The 25,619-nt window shown below is 35.8% G+C and overlaps 2 protein-coding genes across 2 annotated transcripts in view; one reads left to right on the top strand and one right to left on the bottom strand.

Annotated features, from left to right (window-relative positions):
- Positions 1-25,619, bottom strand: part of AMMECR1 (AMMECR nuclear protein 1) — a 131,985-nt gene that overhangs the window by 33,553 nt on the left and 72,813 nt on the right. The window contains exon 2 of the mRNA XM_033116049.1: positions 19,948-20,058. Within this exon, the coding sequence (XP_032971940.1) occupies positions 19,948-20,058 (111 nt within the window). The remainder of the gene's footprint in view (positions 1-19,947; positions 20,059-25,619) is intronic.
- Positions 1-25,619, top strand: part of TMEM164 (transmembrane protein 164) — a 326,236-nt gene that overhangs the window by 251,052 nt on the left and 49,565 nt on the right. The window lies entirely within an intron of this gene.

Genomic DNA, 25,619 nt, shown 5'->3' with positions numbered 1-25,619 from the left:
CTATAAATAGATAATAATCTACTTCCATGATAGAGTTACAGAGTTGCTTTAATCTCACAGCCCCACCCTACCCCCAGAAAACAGATGCTTTGCATTCTGAAGGAACGCAATGGCCTTTTATGTTTGTGGGGTGATTATTACTACTATCTTGTTGTAGTTTAAAACACATTGGGACCCATATTACTAGTCTATTTGTATGCCTTTCACACCTTCTTATAAAGGAATATCTTATGAATGGGATGAATCACAAGTCAGCAAGGGCAGGCATAGAAAAAAGAAGTGCAAGATAACAGCCCTCTCTCTAAATGAACATGGACCTAAAGGAAATCTGACATCAGATTACAAATAAAAAAAAAATCCTCTGCCCACTCTTCTGCTTTCTGTGGGATTACAGGTGAGTAAGCATCTAAGGGGGAAAGGTAACTTGTTGAAACTCAACCCTCTGAAACAATGAAAATGAACTAGTAGAAGAAGGGCTGACCCTGCAAAAACGAGTGGACCTCTGATGTACTTCTGGTGGGGCTGTTAGAATGTTTGTCAACTAAGAGGCTCTTACAACGTACGAGGTTAAGTATTAGTATGCATCAGCACACATTCTCTCAATCATATTAGACTTTAAAAGTCCCAGGTCTGGTGTGCCTTTTACAAGGAATAACACTGGTTTAGACTGCTGCTCAGAGCCTGTTTCACAAATCTGGGAGACGAGGCTAGAGCACCTCATTTTCTTTTGCTACTGCCATGTCCTCTCCCTCCCCCATGTAACTAAGTCACTCCTTAGACTTTGGTAAACGGTATTAAGGAAATTGAGGGAATATTTTCTGTGGACTTAACTTTCCTGGAAATAATGATCAATGATGGAAAACAAACTCTTCGTAACAGAACAAAACATCATTAATTTGAACTCCACTAATTCAAAATGTGGGCTAATTTAAACAGACCTAGGCTGACTAGAAAAAAGGGTCTGCTCCACTGTGAAAATCAGCTTTGTAATTAAGGTTGTAAGAGAAGTACGGGAGTTGCTGAAAGAGAAACTACTGTCAGGACTTGAGAATTAACTACGTGCACTGTCACATCATAATTACAAATCTTTGGGTGTATGACAATGCAGGCCTCTGGAAGACTTCTACTTGAAAACACTCTGTTAGCCCACTGAGTCACCTGCGTCACTAAAATGAGCAAAACCATTTTAAAAATAAATATTTCATTCATTCTTTATTGATCATAATGGACTTCCTGCAATTATTTTGACTTTGGGAGCTTTCACTTCCACTTTGGTGTCGCTGGCTACTCGCCTACACTCAGTTGTGTTCACACTCAAGACCTGCAAGTATAAGTCTAACTGAATCAGAAACACGGCCCAAGCCTCCTGAACTCAATGGCTTATTTATTCTCTGAGCTAAAGTTGTAAGATTTTCAAACCTTCGCTTACATCTAGTTGTAAAATAGGAAGAGGAGGGGAAAAAAGCTTATATCCCTGGAGTTATAAACCTACACACCAGAGCAGACAAAATAAAAGGCGAAGTAACAATGTCCTTGGGAAACCTATATGTTAAGTACTAAACAGTCAGTCATTCCGAAACAATTACCAAATGAAAAAGGAGCATCAGTGGCCTAAGGAAGCAATTGTGCAGGTTGGTACTCCTCTCACCTCCATACTGGCTCTCATTTCACTAGCACAGGGCAGTCTCCCAACTCCTTACATCCATTCCTTCTGCAAGCCATTCCTCGCTGCCTCAGAGGCCCAGTTACCTTGTCATATGGAGAGGTCCACTCTAATTACACGGTAAGCTCCTGGGTTCATACATGTTTCCCTTAAGCGTAAGACACACAGAACTAGCACATCATAGATGGGTACTCTACCAATTTTGCTTGGTTTAAAGTGGTAAGACTCCTTCTTTTCATATACAGAATTGTAAATCAGAGCAATAAGATTAAAAAAAATGGCTCCAAGATTTTGAGTTTCTATAGAAACCTTGAAAATACCAGAACCAGCAAATGCATTTGCTTAAGAAAATGTATCACTGAAATTGATAGGCATTCCACAAGAATACAGAATAAACTTATAGGTCAATGTTCCAACAAAAATGAAATGCTAGTAATAAATTTTGTAGGGAAAAAGTTCTTCAGAATGGTTTTGGGCAAGAAAGTCTGTACTCTCTTCTACAACGTAAGTCTCCATCTACTAGATTGATCATCTCTGTATCATCAGTGTTAACTGAGAGGAACAATAGGATCCGCAGTCCAAAAATCATCGACAACTGGACACCATAAGCTTGTCATTCTTTTTAAATGAGAAATTTACTTTTCAAATTATGCCTGGCTGACACAACTATTTAAGGCAGTCAGCAAACACAGGACATAAAGCAACTGCTGGGCAAAGTGAGGCAGCTCAGAGTTTTCCGGTTTGGGAGGGTTTTCCTATGGAAGATCATAAAAGGTATAATCCGTACTTGGAGAAAACTTAAGTGTTGACTACTAATTTTCTAAATAAATATTAAGAAATAAATGTAATCATAATACAAATTGGACACTTTGTCTAAAGTGTTTTCACTACTTTAATGCTAGACTATTACAATGCATTCATATTAAAATAAATGTTTACCGTCTTTTATTTGAAAATGATTCTTTTGACAACGTGTACAACAGCAGCCACCCTGTCATTTTCACAAAATTTCAGGGCTTCTCTTCCTTTCAGAAGAAATGACATCTGTACCTAAGGAACCACCTAACTCACCTTGTGGTACTAGCCGTTCATTTTCACTGCACTATATGAACACTGCTCAAAATTCAATGACCCCAGCTGATACCTGGGAATGTTATTTTCTTTGTTAATGGAAATGACTGCACCAGGTCCTGGATTCTTTGACTCCAGGAAACTGAGCCCACAGGCAGCTTTGAGAGTCTAAGCTAGCCAAGGAAGCCAAAGTATCATGGGGCACTTCTACACACACTTCAGGGGACTCCTTGGCTAGAATTATACCAGTCTGAGAGTTTGAGAGTTAGGATATCACTCAGCTACAATATAAAAACAACTCTTGTAAATTGGAATCATATTCACAAAACTTCTGGGAAGTTCCCCAAAGGAGAAATGGTTACCCAAAAGTATTGCTAAATAGATGGAAGAGAAGATGCTAACTTTTATCATAATACAAAATTCAGTCAGTTTCCATTGTCCTAGATAAATCAACAGATATGCTGTTTACCTTTAAGGAAGCCTGGAATCTATCTTAATTCAGTCTTGAAACCCACACATTCTTAGGTAATAAGTACAGATATTTAAATTCCCTAACAACCGCCCAGTGTTTACAAACATTTATTTATTTACAGATGTCTCATCCACAAAATGTATATTTGGTTAGAAAGAGGAATTTTGAGGGTTCAGCTGTACTTTAACAAATGTTAAAACATCTGTGTTTCTTCAAGCAAATGGCAGCCTATAAAAATTATCTTTTATTTTCTAAGCTTTGCTTTGTGACATGGGCTAAAAGAAAATAATGGTATCAAGGGTCTTGTTCCTCTATTTTCTTTTTATATAAAATAATACATTAAATAATAATACCAATATAATATTAGATAGCATACTCCACTCTCACTACCATATCCTGAAAGGAAACAATTCTTAATTAAAAAAAAAAAAACAAACAAACTTCCAATATTCAAATTCAGAAAAAAAGAAACCCTAAGATTAAAGTCAAAATTACTTTGACTTTAACAATCACTCTTTTACAAGCAATGTATCAAATGTGTAGTTCTTCCTGTGTTGCTTATCATTTTTAATAGTGTCATCTCTCCATCATGTAAGGAGGAACCTTTGAAGCCATCTTCAACCCTTCCCTTTACCTTGCTCTCCACATACGGTCTCATCTTGTTCTATTACTACCATGTCTCTGTTATGTATCTTTTTTATATCATTCCTGCTACTAATCTAATTCAAGCCTATAGGATCTCTCACTTGGGATATTTACAATTAGCCTCCTAACTGGTCTGTCTCTCATCTCTATCCTTTCCATTCCATTCTATACACAAGCAGCCAGAGTCATCCCTCATGACCTCTTTATGCTGCTTAAAATCTTTCAGTAGCAATTCAATGCCTTAAAAAAAAAAATCTTGCCCCAGTCAATCATTTTATCTCCCAGTGTCCTCACCAGAGCTCAAGTCACACACAGGGTTACTTACAGTTCTCCACCAAACAACACACACTGTTCTGTTTCCTTGCATTTGGCTCAGGAAGTTTTTTGGACACATAACGCATATCTTCTCCACAGCCTCACTTTTGAATGTTGAAACTGAGCCTTCAATGTCCACAGAGGTTCAGCTGAAACGCCACTTCTGTAAAACCTTTCCCAGTCTATGGAAGCAGAGTTAATTTCTCTCACTTCTAGAAGTGTTGTTTATACCTTGAATGCAGCACTTAGTATCACATTCTTCCTTATAGTTCTTTTGTGTACATGTTGCTCTCCATTGCAAGACTACACACTCATTGAGGGTAGATATTATGTGTTCATCTTTGTAGCTCTACATTACCTAGTGCAGTAACTTGCTCAGAGTTAACGGCTCAATAAATGTGGAACTGAACTAAATAAACCTTATTTCAGCCTGATATAATTAAGCAAAACTGTCAGGATTTATAATAAATTCTCTCTTTAATGACAGCTGTGTTTTTATAATTGCTGCTTATTTAGAGAAAATACTGAATGCATCTTTCTATCAAGCTTTGAAGCTATAGTGACTATTCTAAGTTTGAATTACCTTATTAAGAAAATAAGTAGAACAGCAAGAACACTGGAATCTGTGGTAAAATAATGCCAATGAAGAAAGACCTTTTACTGTAGATTCAGCTGTGCAAGTTCAACCAATAAACCATAAAGGCAGTCTTTTTTTTTTTCACCTAGAGTATAAAAAGGGCAATATTAAGCACATTAATGAACACTAGCTAGGAGACACTGGGTAGAGCCTTGGTTCTCGATCAGTAACTCCTCCTTACTGCAGCTGGATTTGGATCTTCTCCCACAGAAGGGCTGAGTAGATTTGATCCCACTTCATTTCCAAGTCTGACAAAATCACGACTTGGAAGTGGTCTGACTACTGGCAATTGTTAAGCACAGTAAATCCCTTCTCCTTCTATAACCCCCTCAAATGTCCTGCTTTTTTATACCAGATGTTTTGTTGAAATTAACACATTCCTATCAAATGCATATCCAAAGGGCTTTTCTTTCCACTGCAGTTGAACTTTATTATATTGAGCATTCTATTGAATCCCCAAGCCATTTATTCATTATGCGGACTACTACTGCGTAGTATTTCTTGCAGAGGGAATGACCAGGAAATTCAGGCACAGAATAGGGTGCATCTATTCTGGAGTGAATATTCTACAGTTGATAATCGCAGACAAGAGCCCTTAGAGACCACATCTCTCAAAAGGCCTGTTTTGAACTTGCTAAATATAATGATCAACATGTTGTCACAATCCCTAGCTCACATCTTCCTTGGGAAAAGGGGGTGAGGCTCTGTTTTGTTTGTTGAATTCAAGTTTTATTTCCATGTCAACACGGCCTCTCTACATGGTTTCCTCTGTTAACAGAATCAAGCATAATTAACTAGATATTAATAAGTGGCACAATATGAAGACATGACCTGGGATTGCTCACCTGAAACTGGCCACCACCACCCCCCGCCAGGGTCTTTGGCCATCAAGGAAAGATCATTTCTGATAAACTATCACCCACTTACCCAACGTTTTTAAGACTAGGAACTACAAGAAAAACTTCACAGAAATGGCCATCTCCCTCCTATAAGGATTTAAAAAAAAATAGATAGATGGATGCTAGTGCCACTGTGAATAAAATGTCTTTCATGCAACAATTCTGTAAGCTGTAACTGTGTGCTACAGGCAATACATAGGACGTTAAATATTACCCTCAAGTCTTTTCTTCAGGCTATTGCTTGTCATTCATTTGTAGAATTTATATATATATATATATATATATATATATATATATATATATATATATTGCCATGGGAGCACATTTTAAACTTTTATTTCATTTGTTTCATTTTTATAATAGCAAAACTTAACAGCTGTAACTAGAATATCTAAATATTTTGTCTATCTAAAGCCTCCCATAAGAATTAAGTGTTCCCATCCTTTATTAAATCACAACTGATACAGTTATAAAGCAAATAATGAGTAAAAAGTTCCTCTATTTAAAATTATAAATAGAAAACAAAATACAGATATGGCTCACTTTAGGTTACGTCCAGGTTCCTAAAAATAAAGTAAATTGCTTTTGTAAATTAATTTTATTTTCCTATGATTTATACTTCCAGAGATGCTTAAATCTTTCTCACTTCCCTTGCACAGGCTGTGGCTCCTAATACTTTCTTTAATTGCCTTACCTACCTAGTAAACAAATACTTCAACATACTAAGGGAAACTCACTCTTGAATTCAAACATTTATTTTGATCTATGCCTAATCCCCCTCAGCTACTTAAGGGATACAAAGATGTGAAAAATTTAGCCCAGGTCCTCAAGGGACTACCAATTTAAGCAGGAAAGACAGTCGTGTAAGAAATGGAGTACACTGCAAGATAAAGCAAGTGCTGTAACAGGTACCGGGCGTGTGTGATGAACACAAAAAGGAAGCAGTAGAAACTCTGGGGTTATGGGGAAATCCCTGGATGAATCCTTTGGGAAACAGAACAAGAAATTTGTAATGTGAAACTGTATAGCCATGAGCATTTATTGATTTATTTGCTTTGAAAGTTTCCAATTTTATTTCTGGAAGGTTTCCTTAGTCTTGAACTTAACATAGGATATACCTTAGGCAAGAGACACAACAATAGCAATCGACTCTGACATTCTGCTATTTGGCAGAATTTCTGCTCTCACAGGCCACATCACCCTCTCCTCCCACCTCTTTGGCCTATGACGTAAGTCTACAAATGACATTAAGTGCATTGTTTAGCCTCACTGACATCCCATAGATTAAAAATGTTACTAATTGTTGTGCTACCATCTCCAGCCATTTGCTGGTTTCTTTTCTACTGCATCATTAATTGGCCAGGTTGTCACGATGAATTTCTGGTATGTAGGACTTGAATATGTGAAATGACAACTTCTCACGCTGGCAAAATTCTTTGAGCATGGATAAAGGAGCATGGGACATGGGCAATGTACCAACCAACATTGCTATTAATTTTATAATAATTCACAGGCAGTACACGAATAAAAAATTTCAAAGGTGTTTTCCTATCAAATTTTAAAATACGTATCCTGGTAACAGACTTCCAATGACGTATTATTTGTTTCAGATAAAAGTTTTAAAATGGATCAGGGGTAAAAACAGAAGATACTCACAGTGCCTTTGGTTCTAAAGTTTTCATTACTGTTTACCTCAAAATTAAAAAAAGGTAGTACAGCTATAAGAGACTTATATACAATTAAAAAATACATTAAAAAATCTTCCATGTTTTTCAAATACTCAGATCCCCAAATCCCAGATGCAGTTAAGAAAGAGACACAATCTGGACCATTTTGTTATTTTTTTAAAACCCTATGATTATAAGAAATCTAAGTATGGTAAAACAGACATTGTCAATGTTCAAATAGATACAATTCCTTCCTGAAATTTCTTTTCTTTTTTTATTTCAATGAGAAAAATGTCAGTCATGGACATATTTGCATTCCATTTATATAGATGTTTCTTGTTCTATGATAAATTGCCCCTAAGGAACTTCAAATTGTAAAAATATAAACTAAGGCAATAAATTTGGTCTAAATTACCTGGAAATTTGGAATTTGTTTCCTTAATTATAATTTCTAAGGACTGGACTAACTTCTTACCCGTGAAATGATGTCTCCCTTTTGACCAGTTGCAGAGAAGAGCAGGTCTTTTGTCTACAGTCCCTTTCCAGTGAAGCCTTCCCGAAGCAACCCCAAAGTCACATGATAGTCCCTCCTTATCTATGGGGGTTACATTCCAAGATGCCCCGTGGATGCCTGAAACCAGGAATAGTACTGATTCCTATATATACTATGTTTTTTTCCCCATACATAGCTTTTCCCTTAAGGGAAGCACTTTATGGCATCTCTTTGGCACATCTGAACTGCCAGCATCACTACTCTTGCACTTTGGAACCATTGTTATGTAAAATAAGGGTTACCTGAACACAAGCACTGCAATACTACAACTGGCCTTCTGATAACCTAGACAACTACTAAATGACTCGTGGGCGGGAAGCGTATACAGTGTGGACACGCTGGACAAAGGGATGGTTTCCGTCCCAGGCGGGATGGAGCGGGACTGCTCGAGACTGCATGAGATTTCACTATGCTACTCAGAACGACATGCAATTTAAAACTCATGAATTGTTTATCTCTGGAATTTTCCATTTAATAATTTCAGACTGTGGTTGACTGCAGGTAATGGAAACCACAGAAAGAAACCACGGATAAAGGCGGGGGCTACTGTAGTAGATTTCAGAAGGTTATGCCTAGCTACAAACCTGAAGGCTGAAGTAGTATTCCTCGTAAACTAGATGGTGTTAAATGCAAATGCTGCACAGAAAAAAAAAATCAAAGCCTGGGGAGTGTGTGTCCCTGAGAAAATGATCGATTCTAATGGGACCACTGGAGTTCAGGACATCAGATGAGACTGAGGGGATAGTTGTGAAGAAAAAAGGCATATGAGGGAGTCAGTGTGTTGCAGGATTCTACAAGGAAAGAAAACCCAGGAGAAGTTGAGTAAGACTGGAATTAACAGAGGGGGGTATAAGGGAGATTTTGGAATACTGAGTTAAGAAAGTGAGTACCCACATGAAAAGTTATTCAATGGTTGTTTGTTTTTCCTGTGAGCTACGACCGGGGAATACCAGTTGAGTTAGTAGGACGTACCGCTATCAGAAGCTTTCCAGGGAGAAGAGGGAGTGATGCTACTGGAGGACAGCAATACACACAGTGGTTAGGAACCCAGACTTTGGAATCAGACAGAATCAAGTTCAAATTCTGCTGCTGTCATGTATTAGCTATTATTCAGCAAAGTACTTAACCTCTTTAAGCCCTGGTTTTTCCTACTTGTAATATAAGTAAAATACCTTCAACTTCACATAGTTGTTGAAAAGATTAAATGAGGTAATATATAAAAATACTTGGATAGGTCCAGCACACACACAAAATAGTAATTTTTGTTGTGATTAGGGAATATAACTAGTTTGTTGGAGGCATGTTTGAGGAAGAGGGCAGTCTAAGATAACAATAAATTTTATATATATGTATATGTTTTGGGTTTTGCTTTGGGTTTCTCTAATACTGATATTCTGCTCCTCCTGTAATTTTGGTTGAGTAGCTCTAAGGGTATTCTTCATTTCATGGAAATATGCCCAAAACTTGACACAGGCAGATAATTTCAGAGTGAGATTTTACATTGTGAAATGATTATTTCATTACAGGGTGCCTTGAAACTGTGCTTAACACAAAACTAAAATGAATAAATTTACATACATTTATGGATCCTTTCTATTGCGGGAATTGTAGTGACAGTCCCAGGCAATGTCAGAAGACATTTGTTCTAACTTTAGTTCCATTTTTGTGTAATAAATTGTTGGGGGATACTAAAAGATCTGGTACCAGTTATAGCTTGGAATCTATGGACTCTCTGGCCTAGTCAATTCCAGAAGTCTAATGTAGGCAGTGAAGATGTGGTGGCAGCAGCTTGAAAGGTTTCAGTAAGGGGCCAGTTTAAGTTGTTATGGAGGAGTAGATGGGAGTCAGTTGTAAAGCTGTGTATCTTACCATTCCTAAAACTTCTGAACACTCAGACATTATTAGTCAGAGCATATGTTAAACCACTGCTGGTTACTGTGGCTTTCTATAAAAAATAAAGTGCTAAATACAAGCAATCTTTGACTTCTGGCACTTCAACTAAAGCTATGTAGTAACTAGAGTTGTGGCAGTGGGTTTAGAGGCGTTTGAAAATAAGAGGGCTACTTAACTGGTAGTCAGTTCCAAGTCAGTAGAGATGTTCAGATAGAAGTTAGATGCCCATTTCTTGGGAGATTTTAAAAGAGATTAAAATATCTGATAGGGGTTGGATGACTTCTATGGATCCCTTCCAGCTCTATGGTTCTATGACAAGCATCAATTCACATTGTGCTTCTTCAATCACTTACAAGTGTAGCCCTTATAACAAGAGATCAACCTTATGTCAATTTGCTTTCTGAAGTGTTCTGGATAAAGATCCCTGTCCCCTGACTCACTCTAACTCCAACTGGCCTTAAACTACTCCTCTCACTACCAATCAGCATTGGCAACTTATACAGGTTCAAGTACACTGGCAGCAAGAAAAGATGACAAACCTAAGCTAACAGAAGCAGACAGAAAAGGAAGAGAGTAGAAATGGTTGTCGGGATCAAGTAAAGTTGCCACAAAATCATGAGACGGTGGTCTGTTTATTTGCTTTGATATGGCTTGGTAACTACTGCTGAGGGCAATTTCCAAAGGGAGAAAAACGCATGTAAAGTTAATCACTACAATCCAGTGTGTTAAGTATTAGTTACAATAGAGGCCTGAACAAAGTGCTATGAGAACACAGAGACTGACCGATTTTGCTGGGGAGCATCAATGACATGTCATAGAGGAAGTAATGAGCAAGCTGAGTCTTGAAGGATGAGTAGGAGTCGACTGGGTGGAAATGGAGAGAGGCGTGGTTGGCAGAGAAAAAATGTTCAAAGCCAGAGAGACATGAAAGACTGTATTTGGGAAGTGGTGAATTACTGTGTATGGCGGGAGTGTGAGGTTAGGGCCTCACAGGCTGTGCTTCTGAAGAAGGATAGGAGGAGTAGGTGGGGGGGGGGAGAGGCAGGGGCAGACAGAGCATGACGGCATATTGCAGAATATTAACCTTACTCTGGGTGAAATAATAGGTTTTCGAATGACTTTTTTACTCTAGGCAAGATAGGTAGACATGGAAGGGGAGCTTCTCGTCTCAGGTATAAGGATTAACAATAACAGAGGAGTGTTTAGTCATGCCAGTGGGTACATCTGTGCCCATCTTGGCTAACGGGGTAAGTGTGCTGCTCTGAGCAATAATAAAAGCTACAAAGAGGAAGACGCAACAACATATCAGGGCACACATGCTCAGACAATAGACACAAACCTTAGTGAGCTGACAAGTGAGACACAGATGCATTTCATACACCACTGATGACAACTTTCAAATGCAGCCTTTAAAAAAATGTACTTTTAAAAAGAGCAATGACATTTTATTTTTTATTTTTGCTTTTTTAAAGAGCAATGACATTTTATAACATGTATTTAGAAACTTGTGAATTTAACATACTATGTTTCCCCGAAAATAAGACCTAGCTGGACAATCAGCTCTAATGCATCTTTTGGAACAAAAATTAATATAAGACCCGGTATTATATTATATTATATTATATTATATTATATTATATTATATTATATTATATTATCATACCCGGTCTTAAATAAGACCGGGTCTTATATTAATTTTTGCTCCAAAAGATGCATTAGACCTGATTCTCCAGTTGGGTCTTATTTTCGAGGAAACACAGTAGTCATCTTTTCACCACTGAAGCACTTAAGAGTTGCTTCAGCTGAAATCCACTATTATCTGAGATGGCTCCCATCCTACCCACTAGTCTTTATTAAAGGTGGAAACTCAAATGAAAGGGGAATAAACAATTTCTCCTCTGAGGCCAGGGGTGCAACCGGAAATCTCCCTTTTGTTCACAGCATTTTCAAGCCTACTGAAACCCAACCTGTGTTCTCAGATCCACTGCCATTCCAAAGAGGTTTCTGTTTGTTTTGTTTTTCTGTTTTTTTATTTGTTTGTTTTTATTGTCACATTGATTCTCTTCAGAGGGCTTTTGAAAAGAAATTAACATTTAAAAAAGTATTCTCACTTTTTTTCTTTTGGATTCAAAGCAATTATTGTTAGGATTATTAACTATTCTTGAGATAGCTAAGTTTCAGCTACTCCAAATGTAGCATGTTTCACATGTTGAGTCGATGTTGAAGCTTTGGGCATAGTACTGAGGCACCGAAATGCTCTGGTCTGAACCCCTTGTAATTGGCTGCCCAGGGTGTAGGGTGCAGTCTGTGATATGGAGCAAAACAAAGCAAACTGGCCCAAATGGGGGCAGAACCCATGACCTCCTGAGCAGCCTAAGTCTAACCAGCAGTGTATGCTTATCTACTGCTCTTCATATGCAACACAGCTCTATGCATTGCAAAGGCTTAGCAGACTTCTCCAGACCTAAGTAAGCACATCAACCCCCCTTAGCCAGGGAGCAATAGAAGGTCCTCTTAGAATGGCTTAGGTTTAAAGCAGCCTGAAGAATGGAAGAGATATTCTCTTTCCTTCCATCTTCACTTAGTGAAGTAGCACCAGTAGGAACCTTATTTAAATCAGCTTTGTGGAACATATAAAGCAGTCCTGAAAGTAGCTGGGTATAGCAACAGGAAGTTGAATTCTGGGCAATCCCTTTAATTAAAGCTTCTGAAGAATTTATTTTATGGCTTTTCTAATCTTCTGTTTCACTAGTAGGAATGACAGAAAAGTTGACATTTCAATGTATAAATAAAAAAAAATAGCGTTAAAATGTTATTAGACAATAACATGCTAATCTAACTTGAATGATGAAGGCTACAGTTTTGATATGTTTATTTACAGGATAATTTTGTGAACTGAAGTAAAATTGTAAATTTTTCTGAACATGAAACTAATTGTAAATCTATATTTTATGCATCTGATGTATTTTCTTCATTTTTAAGTTTTAAACTACTGAAAATGCACATTTGATATTAACAATATCAAATAATATTATAAAAGCTTCATTCTCAATAGAATGTATTAGATACCATTTTCACCTTTAAAAATTTTTAGGAACTATGAAATTCTTATTCCAATAGAACTTTTTAAAAAGTTACTGTGTCTATTTTATTTGTTATATAGTATGGGTTTTCAATTTCATTTGTTAAGAAGCAGCTCAGATAATGTAGCTCTGTAGGACAAGCCTTTTATATTAAATGTCGGCTCTCTATTTTAAAAGTGAGAGAAAACGTAAAAAAAAATGTAGAAGTTGTTATTAAGATAAATATATTTATAATGCAAGATAAAGGGCTAAGAAGTGTTTAGGCTTTTAAAAACACCAAATTGTTACTAATAATGAAAAGGAAATTTTCCCAAGGGCTACTATTTTGAATATTCACATTTGAGGTAGTTTAAAGTTTGAGAGAAGGGCAAAGATCACTGAGAAGGGCTTTGTTTCTTTGCCTTTTAAGGAAATCTTCTAAAAAGTATTTTTTTTGTGCTCACAAAGTAACTAAAAATGTAGTATTAAATTGCTGCACAAAAATCTCAACATTAAATCTCAACTGTCCCCTAGAAGTAGTATGAGCATATTATTTACATGATATTTTAGACAGGAATAATCACCTTGCGTATACATTGGTGCAAGCGTCTTATTCTTCCAGAACACTAAGACACAAATCTGTTCTCTTGTTTGTTCAGGTCCTAATGACTCAAATACTTTAGACACTCATGTGTAGACTCTATTTTTATGTTGTAAATGCTCAGACAAAAGTAATTCTATTGTCAAATGCCTACAGTATGATTCTAGACCACATCTAATATAATAAAGATTTCACACAATATTTGTATTCTAATTTATCTTTACCACTTTAGTCTTTCATCTGAAAAAATGAAGACTGCATGAAAGGAGGTAGATATCAGCTTACTGTACTGAAACAAAATATGAATTCATTTTAATGGGACAAGAAGAAACCAGAATCTAAATTATTAACTTTTAATTTTCTGCATTTGCCAAGCACCAGGGCTATTATCCAACTGGTTCTAGCTACTCTTTGATGAAGTGTGTGTGTGTGTGTGTGTGTGTGTGTGTGTGTGTGTGTATACAATCTTTTAAGTGTACTCTATTTCTTAGTTTTTCATTTTTTTCCATATCAAGTTCATTTTCCCCTTCAAAATATGTTAGTAATCTCCCAAAATGCTCAATACCTTGTATGTGGTCACTTTGATAACAATTTATACACACACACCCCTGTAATTTTGACTTTTTTTTGGTCCAAGTAGGATAAAAACAAACCAAAACAGGTAATATACAGTTTTTTCGCTTTTACTTTTGACTTTTTTTTTGTCCAAGTAGGATAAAAACAAACCAAAACAGGTAATATACAGTTTTTTCGCTTTTACTCAAAGTGAACCAGGGATGGACCAAATGAAACAATTCCATAACTTGCTTTAAATACATTTATGCTTTTGTTATGGCTGTAGAGTGTTTATCTAGTATCATCACCTCCTCTGCCTCTTTGGCAAAAATCACTTTCTACCTAGTACTATAATTATTTATACAACTTCCTATTGCTTTTACTATATTGTAAATTCCTAAGGCAAAACTTAGATGCAATTTACAGGATAAACTGTAAATTGTGTTTTTTTATGCATTTAATTTATTTCTCGAAAAAGCATATTTTAGCCAAAAGTCTTGCCACAGACACTTGCCAAAAATAGTCTGGCCTTAACATCTCTAGAATGAGCTTCCATAACAACTGTGTACAGTCAGAAGTGACTCGTACAGCTTTTCATAAGAAAAATCTGAGTGATGCTACCATGAGGACTAATATTAAATTGGCGGGAGCTTGTTTAAGCTAAATTATTCACAATGAACCAAATTTAGTTATGTAAAATAATCAACAATAAGAATGATCACAAAATAGTCCACCTTGAGGGGGGAGAATATAAATTATCCTACTTAGAATGGTTTTAAACTCATACTGCTTTAGAAAACTGACAGATTACAACACCAAAATATAAAAGCAAATTTAGTTCACAACAAAATCTATAGTCACCCAAAAATATTCAATCTAGCCAGGACTTTGGAAAGTAGTAAAGATCTATCAGCTATTTCTAGTGTCTCAAAAAGCCTAATAGTAAGTGAACACGTATAACATGCAAACAATCTCTCTCTCTCTCTCTCTCTCTTTCCCCCCTGTCAACCCCCCCGCCACACACACACCTCACTCACACACGTCATGCACACAAAACTCCAAAACATATCATCTTTTATTTGGTCACCTTGTTCCCTAAAAAAGAACAAACTTCCATTGCTGATTTCTCCAAATTAAGCAGTGCAACAAAGAAGCACAGGCGAGAACCAAGCTCCAGACACCTGTATAATTATTATATTTGATTGTGAAGTAGTCTAAGTACAACAAAATAAACTAGAAAAAAGAGTCTTTTAAGTGTGACGACAGACCACATTCCTCTTTTACAAAATAAAACCACGTCTATTAATCACTTATGTCATCTAGAAAAATTACTACCAACTTCAATTTTCATAAAGTAATAAACCTATCCTTTGCTAGACAGTTTATTAGCCAAAATTTTTAAGGAATTTTATTTGATCGAGATGTTTGTATTCATCTATATTAGTCATAATTCTCTTATCTATAAAAGTATATAATCTAAATACGAAATGGAAGGAAATAAATTTGTCTCTCCTTTCTAACATGTAAAATCTATAAATGCTAGTAGCTTGGTAAATACTACAAATTCTTCTTCTTCAACTGGAACAAAGAGTATTTCTATTTTGAAGTTTTGACCACTAATAAATAGTTATTTGTGGACTTTAATTTGACACCATGGATAAACTTCTATCAATAATTCTGAGCTCTCCATCCTGCTTTTTATTTGCTATAATCTTTCCTGCTTTTACCCATAGTCTCCAAGGACAAGGTTAGTCTATTTAATAGTTCCATGTTAGAATTCTCACAAAGTTTTCCTGCTACCTACATAGAAATTATGCATTTTCACATCTGGGAGGAAATCCACAGCCTATTTATAAGGTTTTATTTCAGTCTAAAATCAAAATTTCAACTAGGAGAACATAAAACTTGACTATGACAAGTATTTTCGTTTTAAAACAGTATGTTTATCAATAAAAACTTAATCCATGATAGTAATTTTATTTAAACAGTGGTCATTTTTCTTTTTTTAATTTAGATTTAGGTTTTAGAGATTAAGGGGTCACAAACAAGCTAGATCTGTCTTCTATAAAATGGTTAGCATTCAAGAGAAAGAAGGGTACTCAAACAGGTATTTGTACACCCATGTTCACAGCAGCATTGTTTGCAATAGCCAAAAGGTGGAAGGCGCTCAAGTGTCCACAGATGGATGAATGGATAAGCAAAATGTGGTTTCTTTATATACAATGGAATATTATTCACCCTTAAAGGGGAAGGAAATTCTAACACGTGCTACACATGGATGAATCATAAAGATATTTACTATGCTAATGAAATAAGCCAGTCACAAAAGGACAAATACTGTATGATTCTACTTACATGAGGTACCTAGAAGAGTCATATTCACAGAGCTAGAAAGTACAACGATGGTTCTCTGGACTGGAGGAGGGGGAAATGGGGAGTTAGTGTTTAGTGCACACAGAGTTTCAGCTGGAGAAGATGAAGTTCTAGAGATGAATGGTGGTGATGACTGCACACCAATGTGAATGAATTTAAGACCACAGAACTGTACACTTAATTGGTTAAAATGGTAAATTTTGTTATGTAGAGCTTACAATAAAAAAAGAATATAGCTGAGTAACATTCTGAAAACTGAACAATAGTCTAGTCACAGCTGAAGATAGTGAAAAACCAGATATTCTTTCTTTAAAGACACCTTTACCCGGTGAGTCTTTAATATCACTGCTTATTTTTTGCTTTGTGTTCTCCTTTATTCTTATCCCCAATCCCCTAAGTTTATTTAATTCCATTTGTAAATTCTGTGATTTATGGATTTTTGAGATTGGAAGACCAGAATCCAAGAACGACCAATTATTAAGTTAAAAAAAACTGTAATCTTCTTGAAGTCTAGTCCATTATTTACATGAAACCAAAGAACACAGTTTCCTATCAGACAGTAGTATATTTTTGTAATAAGTATTATCCTTTTCTACAATATTAATCCAAGTCAATTTTCTTCTGACTAGTCTATACAACCCTGAGTTATATCTTTTTATAATCCCATCCGTGGATTTTCTGGAATTTAAAATACCATTCCAAGATTTCAGTCTTAACTCCTAAGTAGAATTTTCAAAGAATTATTGATCCATGATTTATTTTATAATAATCTGCTTTCAAGTTCATGATTTTCATGATGAAGCTGCAAAACATAAATTTTCAGAAAACTGTCTTTTGTTTTATCTTAAATGTAGCAGTTAAGACCTTGGGCTTTACAGTCAGATGGCCTGGTTTGAATCCTGGTTCTACCACTTACTATACGTGTGAGTGGCTAAATTACTTAAATTCTATAAACTCAGTTTCCTCATTTTAAAAATGTGAATATTAATACCTAAGAGATGTTGTGAGGACCATGTATATAAAGCTCCTCTTCAGTGTCTGAAGCGTAGTAAGGCTCTTAATAAATGGTAGCTATTAATAATAATAATAGTAATAACAACAATAGCAGCGCAGCAATATGCAGACGTGATAAGTGCCCTATTGGACTGAAAGACATTATACTGCAACTTTAAAAAATAACTCCACAATTTTGATTCTAAAATGAATCCAGAAAAAAGAGCAACTGTGTGTTGTAAGGCTTTTTTTTTCATCTCTTCTAAATAACTTCATTCTTATTATCATATTAAGCAAAACAAAAATGAGAAGACCAAGTATGTATATGTGTATATATACACACACAAACACACACATCTCTCTGTGATATATACAATTTCAGGAAGTTGTATAAAAACATGAGGAAAAAAAAGTAAACAGGAAGAGCTATAGACTACAATGAGGGTAACCATGTATACAAATGTAGGTAAATTTCCAAGTTCAACTATTTGAACAACTAATTTAGAATCACATTGTCAGAAAAGTATACTGTAATTTTTCTGGTAATTACCCTAGGAGACAGACTCACAAGTCCAGAAAAGTTGTATATTTTCACCCCTTCTTATCAATGTAGGCAAAATAACCTCATATTTTCTTTAAACAAAACCAAATTGCTACTAAAGTAACTACTACTCAACATTTCTAAAGTGTGTAATATTTGTTGCTGGGATTTCTGCCACAATTTCATTAGAAAGTACAAAGGATTTCTGTACTATCAACCCACACTCTCCAACTATAAAGAAAATGGAAATTTTTTAAATGGAAATTTTATAACAGACATGTTTTGGAAAATATATTCCTTGGAATACTACCAGTGTAAGACACTGGGGTGGGAGGATAAAAGGTTCTGTGGTCAAAAAAACTGAAGTTAACAGTTAACAGAACAACATTGTTAACATAAAAGGTTCTGAGAATTCCTGCAGTGAGCAGAACTGTTTAATTTTATTTAACCAGTGCTCCCAAAATTTACTTGACCATAGAATCCTTTTTTCAGGCAATACCAAGGAACCAGTGTTCCTCATAGCAACTAACATTAGGAAATGTATAATAAATTGCCTTGATTAGCTGTTAAAAGTGTAATTTCATATGTACCTGTCCCAAAGGTAGTCAATGGAAGAATCTGCTAAAGTCCCAAAATGCGTCCATGGTATTTCACGCCAGGGGGAAAAGAAAAAAGAAAAAAAAAAGCCTAGCCTAACATTTACACTATCTTTAGCAAGTTGTAGCTATTTTCAGAATACTTGTTTGGACCCCTTTACTGCCTGTATTTAATCAAGTCCAAACACCGAGTTCTAACTCCTGTGAAAATCTAAGAATGAATGCAACCCTCCGAAACCTTGCTTTTCTTTTTGGGCTTCATTGCAAGCTAAGAAAACCCTGTAGCTGTAAGCTACACCTTCAAATAAAAGAATATAACCTAAGTTACCTGCATTTTATTAACTGGTGCTATGAGCTGCATTTATGCAATGCTATAGTAAAATAATGAATGTTCTGACAATATTAATCCTGAAGCAAAGCAGTGATTACTTCATTCCCCTAACATCCCCCTAACATCCCTATTAAGTATATACAACACAATACGTATTGTAATTACTATTTTATCTATGGGAGGATAAGCAACTTGCCCCAATAGTTGTAGAATAATTGGTACAACTATTGCTGTACCAATGGTCAGCAGAGACCAATTTGTTGGATAGACACTGTGCATATTACAACTATAGAAACTATATCAGATAATCACCCTGAAATATGAACAAAAACAGGAAATTCCTTTACTAATAGCTTATTATTTAAGAAATTTTCTTCTTTTGAAATAATTTTGGACACAATTTGCTAGAAATTTAACTTGAACTGAAAAAATAAGATGGTATGTTAGATAGCTTTTTGTGAGTTCAGAACTTAAGAACAAAGCCTTAAGAACCATAATGAGGCATTCATTACTTTGTCCTGTGTTAGATGAAACCAAGTAAGTAAGCTGCAATTAATTCTGGGTAAAGTGTGAGTGTGAATTAATTATGCCGCCAGGCTGTGGCATCACTTTCTTCCTAGGTTCTTGCTTCAATTTCAAAAGTACATAAAAGTGTAACAAAATGTGCAAGATAAAATAGACATCATCAATTTTTTAAAAGCCTAATAGATACAATGACTATTATTATAAAAATACTACATTTTGGTAACCCATGGACATTTGGTCATTGATTTCTTTTTTATAAAAATAAGGTGGACATTGAAAGAAAAGAAAAAAAAACACTTTAAAACATCTATGGCAGAATACATGTAATCACAGTATTTTATATTATGATAACATATATTATGATAACAAAAATCAAAAGCATTTTATCAGAGATAAGGCAAATGATCGAAGGAAAAAAGTCTGACATGAAAGGAGTCAAGAATATTGACAGTTCAGTAAAGAAAAAGGAGTTAAAGAATCAGGTTCAAGTTTCATAAGTTTTCTGGTTTTGTTTTTTATAGTGTAGAAGCAGAGGTAACAAAAATTGGTCTTCACCTGGTAAGTGTGTACTCCCTGAGTCCTGAATGCAAATTCATGGCAGAAAAAGTACCTATGCATCCACGCAATCTTTTATCTCGACCAATCTTCCATGTTACAAACAGTGGGCTGTAATGGAAGATAAAAATAGGGTAAATAAATCAACTGAACTCCAGCAAGTATTTACTGAGTATTTACTACATGCAAGGTTAGGTGCCTGAGATATAAAGACCAAATGACAGGCCCTCAAGGGGCTAGGTCTAGCCTAATAGGACTGTATTTCACAATAATTATAGCTACAGTGTATTGAGCGTACCCTATATGTTAGGCAGCAGGATACATGCTTTAAACCAATTATCTATGTTAATCCTTATCAACAACTCTAGCAGGCTAGTGCTATTATTAACATTCCTATTTTATAGATGAGGCAGTCCCACAGTTAATACGTAATGAAGTAGGAACTCAAACCTGGGCAATCTTGACTACAGAGCTTTAGCCCTCATGATTGACTGCCTGATTCTTCATTTAAAACTCAAGTTACTTATTGCTTCATAAGTCTAGTTTATAAAATAAGGGGGGAAATCACCAATGTCAATATATACTTACTGAAAATATTGAGGCAAACCACTGTGAAAGGGTGTTATGGGAAATACAAATTTGCCTATAACACAGATGTTGCTCTCTGCGAGCCAGTACAGAAGGCAGGTGTGTTCACAGCTAACACAAGGAAAAAGAAATAAGTGCTATAAACTATTTCCAAAATGCCATAAAATAAGCTAGTGGGATAGAAGAAAATTTCATTGAGTTGGATCATCTTCAGCTTGGCCTAGAAAAATGAGTAGGGTTTGGAAAGGTGAAGGACAAGAGCAAACATTAACAAAGTAATGCTCTGAAACGAGAAAAATTATTTTAATTTTTATATAAAATTACTGCCAATAAATACAACTTCTCAAGCATGAACTATCAAAGTATCAAATATAATACAATGGCATCAAGAAAATAGTGCGGTTTTAAATGAAGTTGTTTTTTTTATTTAAATTTATTGGGGTGACAATTGTTAGTGAAATTATATAGATTTCAGGTGTACAATTCTGTATCACATCATCTATAAATCCCACTGTGTGTTCACCATCCGGAGTCAGTTCTCCTTCCATCACCATATATTTCATCCCCCTTACCCTCATCTCCCACCCTCTCACCCCCCCTTACCCTCTGGTAACCACTAAACTATTGTCTGTGTCTATGAGTTCTTGTTTCTCATTTGTTTGTCTTGTTCTTTTGTTGTTTTTGGTTTATATACCACGCTATTAGTGAAATCATATGGATCTCTGCTTTTTCTGTCTGACTTGTTTCGCTTAGCATTATACTCTCAAGATCCATCCATGTTGTCACAAATGTTCCTATATCATCTTTTCTTACCGCCGAATAGTGTTCCATTGTGTATATATACCACAACATCTTTATCCATTCATCTATCGGAGGACATTTTGGTTGTTTCCATGTCTTGGCCACTGTAAACAAAGCTGCAACGAACATTAGAGCACACGTGTCTTCATGTATAAATGTTTTCAGATTTTTTGGGTAGATACATACCCAGGAGAGGGATTGCTGGGTCATATGGTAATTCTATTCGTAATTTTTTGAGAAACCTCCACACTGCCATTCATAACAGCTGCACCAGTCTACATTCCCACCAAAAGTGTATGAGGGTTCCTTTTTCTCCACAGCCTCTCCAACACTTGTTACTACTTGTCTGGTTGATGATAACCATTCTGACTGGGGCGAGGTGATATCTCATTGTGGTTTTTATTTGCATTTCTCTGATGATTAGTGATGTTGAGCATTTTTTCATATGTCTATTTGCCATTTGTATGTCCTCTTTGGAGAAATGTCTCTTCAGGTCCTCTGCCCATTTTTCAATTGGGTTGTTTGCTTTTTGTTGTTGAGTTTCATGAGTTCTTTGTATATTGTGGATATTAGCCCCTTATCGCAGGCACTGTTTGCAAAAATCTTCTCCCATTCAGTTGGTTAACTCTTTATTATGTCGATGGTTTCTTTTGCTGTGTAGAAGCTTTTAAGTTTCATATAGTCCCATTCGTTTATTTTAGCTTTTACTTCCATTGCCTTTGGAATCAAATTCATAAAATGCTCTTTGAACCCAAGGTCCATAAGTTTAGTACCTATGTTTTCTTCTATGCAGTTTATTGTGTCAGGTCTTATGCTTAAGTCGTTGATCCATTTTGAATTAATTTTGGTACATGGTGACAGATAGCAGTCCAGTTTCATTCTTTTGTACGTGGCTTTCCAATTCTCCCAGCACCATTTATTGAAGAGGCTGTCTTTCCTCCTTGTATGTTATTAGCTTCTTTATCAAAAATTATCTGTCTATATTTATGTGGTTTTATTGCTGGGTTCTCAATTCTACTCCATTGGTCTATGTGTCTGTTTTTCAGCCAATACCATGCTGTTTTGATTATTGTAGCCCTGTAGTACAAGCTAAAGTCAGGGAGTGTGAAACCTCCGGCATTGTTCTTTTTTTCTTAAGATTGCTTTGGCTATTCGGGGTCTTTTGTGGTTCCAAACAAATCTGATGATTTTTTATTGTATTTCTTTAAAAAATGCCATTGGGATTTTGATGGGGATTGCATTAAATCTGTATATTGCTTTGGGTAATATGGCCATTTTAACTATGTTCATTCTTCCAATCCATGAGCACAGAATGTCTTTCCATCTCTTTGTGTCTTCAATTTCTTTCAAAAATGTCTTATACTTGTCAGCATATAGGTCCTTGACATCCTTGGTTAAGTTTATTCCTAGGTATTCTATTCTTTTTGCTGCAATTGCAAAAGGAATTGTTTTTTGTATTTCTTTCTGTGAGATTTCATTGTTAGTATATAGGAATGCAATGGACTTTTGTACGTTGATTTTGTAGCCAGCAACTTTCCTGTATTCGTTGATTGTTTCTCATACCTTTTTGGTGGAGTCTTTATGGTTTTCTATATACAGCATCATGTCATCTACAAAGAGGGATAATTTAACTTCTTCATTCCCATTTTGGATGCCTTTTATTTCTTTCTCTTGCCTGATTGCTCTGGCAAGGACTTTCAACTCTATGTTGAAAAGCAGAGTTGATGAGGGACAGCCCTGTCTTGCTCCTGAACGTAGAGCAAAGGGCTTCAGTTTTCCACCATTAATTATGAGATTAGCTGAGGGCTTGTCATATATGGCCTTGATTATGATAAGGTATTTGCCTTCTATACCTATTTTATTAAGTGTTTTAATCATAAATGGATGTTGTATCTTTTTTTTTAATTTATTGGGGTGACAATTGTTAGTAAAATTACATAGATTTCACGTGTACAATTCTGTATCACATCATACATAAATTACATTGTGTGTTCACCACCCAGAGTCAGTTCTCCTTCCATCACCATATATTTGATCCCCCTTACCCTCATCTCCCACCCGACACCCCCCTTACCCTCTGGTAACCACTAAACTATTGTCTGTCTTGTCCATGAGGTGTTTTTTTTTTTTCTTTAGACGTTTATCATTTATTTCCCTCACACTGTGGACCCCCTTCCCCCGCATCCACTATCTCTCTGACATCGCACCGAGCCATCCCATTTCCACTATCTCCACTCTCAATGTTGTACTCTGCCTCTTGTAAATGTATAAATACCTATATATACATATATGTGTGTGTATATATATATATATATAAATAAAATTATAGTTGGCATTCATTATTGTTCAGCTTCAGGTGTACAATGCAGTGATCAGGCATCTACATCTTCCCTGAGATAGTCTCCGAAATGGGACACGTGTCTATCGGATACCCTACAATTTCTTTACAACATTATTGATTACGTTCCCCAGATTAATTTTCAAAACCCCGTGGCCATCTTGTGGTTACTGACTGTTATCTAATCCCCTCACCTTCTCCCTTACCCCCACCCCCCCCGCCCATCTAGCAACCCTCAGTTTTTCCTCTGTCTCCAAAACTGTTTCTGATTAGTTCATTCACTTATTCTTTTCTTTAGATTCCGCATATAAGTGAGATCATATGGTACTTATCTTTCTGTCTGACTTATTTCACTTAACATAATGTTCTCTAGGTCCATCCATGTTGTTGCAAATGGTAAGATTTCTTTCTTCTTTATGACGGCGTAATACTCCATTGTATAAATGTACCACAGTTTCTTAATCCAGTCATCTACCGATGGGCATTTCGGTTGTTTCCATGTCTTGGCTATTGTGTATAGTGCTGCAATAAACACAGGAGTGCATAAAGATTTTTGAATTGGAGTTTTGGATTTCTCCGGATAGATACCTAGGAGTGGAATTACTGGACCATAGGGTAGTTCCATTTTTAGATTTTTGAGATACCTCCATACTGTTTTCCATAGTGGCTGCACCAATCTGCAATCCCACCAACAGTGCACAAGCGTTTCCTTTTCTCCACATCCGCGCCAGCACTTGTTGTTTGTTGATTGATGATAGCCATTTTGACTGGGGTGAGGTGGTATCTTATTGTGGTTTTTATTTGCATTTCTCTGATGGTTAGTGAGGGTGAGCATTTCTTCATATGTCTGTCTGCCATCTGTATGTCCTTTTTAGAAAAATGTCTCTTCAAGTCCTCTGCCCATTTTTTAATTGGGTCATTTGTTTTTTTGGAGTTGAGTTGAGTGAGTTTTTCATAGATTTGTGATATTAATCCCTTATCAGATATATCATTGGCAAATATCTTTTCCCATTCAGTAGGATCCCTTTTTGTTTTATTGATGGTTTCCTTTGCTGTGAAAAAACTTTTTAGTTTGATATAATCCCACATGTTTAGTTTTCCTCTTACTTCCCTCGCGCGAGGGGATATATCAGTAAAAATCGTACTCCGGGTAATGTCTGTGAAGTTTCTTCCTATATTTTCTTCTAGGTATTTTATGGTTTCAGGTCTTACATTTAAGTCTTTAAGCCATTTTGAATTTATTTTTGTATATGGTATAAGGAGGTGGTCCAGCTTCATTTTTTTTGCATATGTCTGTCCAGGTTTCCCAGCACCATTTATTGAATAGACTGTCTTTACCCCATCATACATTCTTGCTTCCATTGTCGTAGATTAAATGGCCATATAGGCATGGATTTATTTCTGGACTCTCTATTCTGTTCCATTGATCTTGTGTCGGCTTTTACGCCAGTACCATGCTGTTTTGATTACTGTAGCCTTGTAGTATAATTTGAAGTCAGGTATTGTTATACCTCCCACTTTGTTCTTATTTCTCAAGATTGCTGAGGCTATACGGGGTCTTTTATGTTCCCATATAAATTTTAGGATTATATGTTCTATTTCTGTGAAAAACGTCGTTGGTAGTTTGATAGGAATTGCGCTGAATATGTATATTGCCTTAGGCAGTATGGACATTTTAACTATATTAATTCTTCCTATCCATGAACATGATATGTGTTTCCATCTGTTTATATCTTCCTTCATTCCTTTCTTCAGTGTCTTATAATTTTCTGAGTACAGATCTTTTACTTCTTTGGTTAAATTTATTCCCAGGTATTTTATAGTCTTTGGAGCAATTGTTAATGGGATTGTTTTTTTAATTTCTCCTTCTGATGTTTTATTATTGGTATATACAAATGCAACTGATTTCTGAATATTAATTTTGTATCCTGCTACTTTACTAAAT

Source organism: Rhinolophus ferrumequinum, chromosome X (assembly GCF_004115265.2).
Source record: "Rhinolophus ferrumequinum isolate MPI-CBG mRhiFer1 chromosome X, mRhiFer1_v1.p, whole genome shotgun sequence".
Lineage (NCBI taxonomy): Eukaryota > Metazoa > Chordata > Mammalia > Chiroptera > Rhinolophidae > Rhinolophus > Rhinolophus ferrumequinum.
Note: the sequence above shows the minus strand (reverse complement) of the source record. Positions and strands in the feature narration are given on the sequence as shown.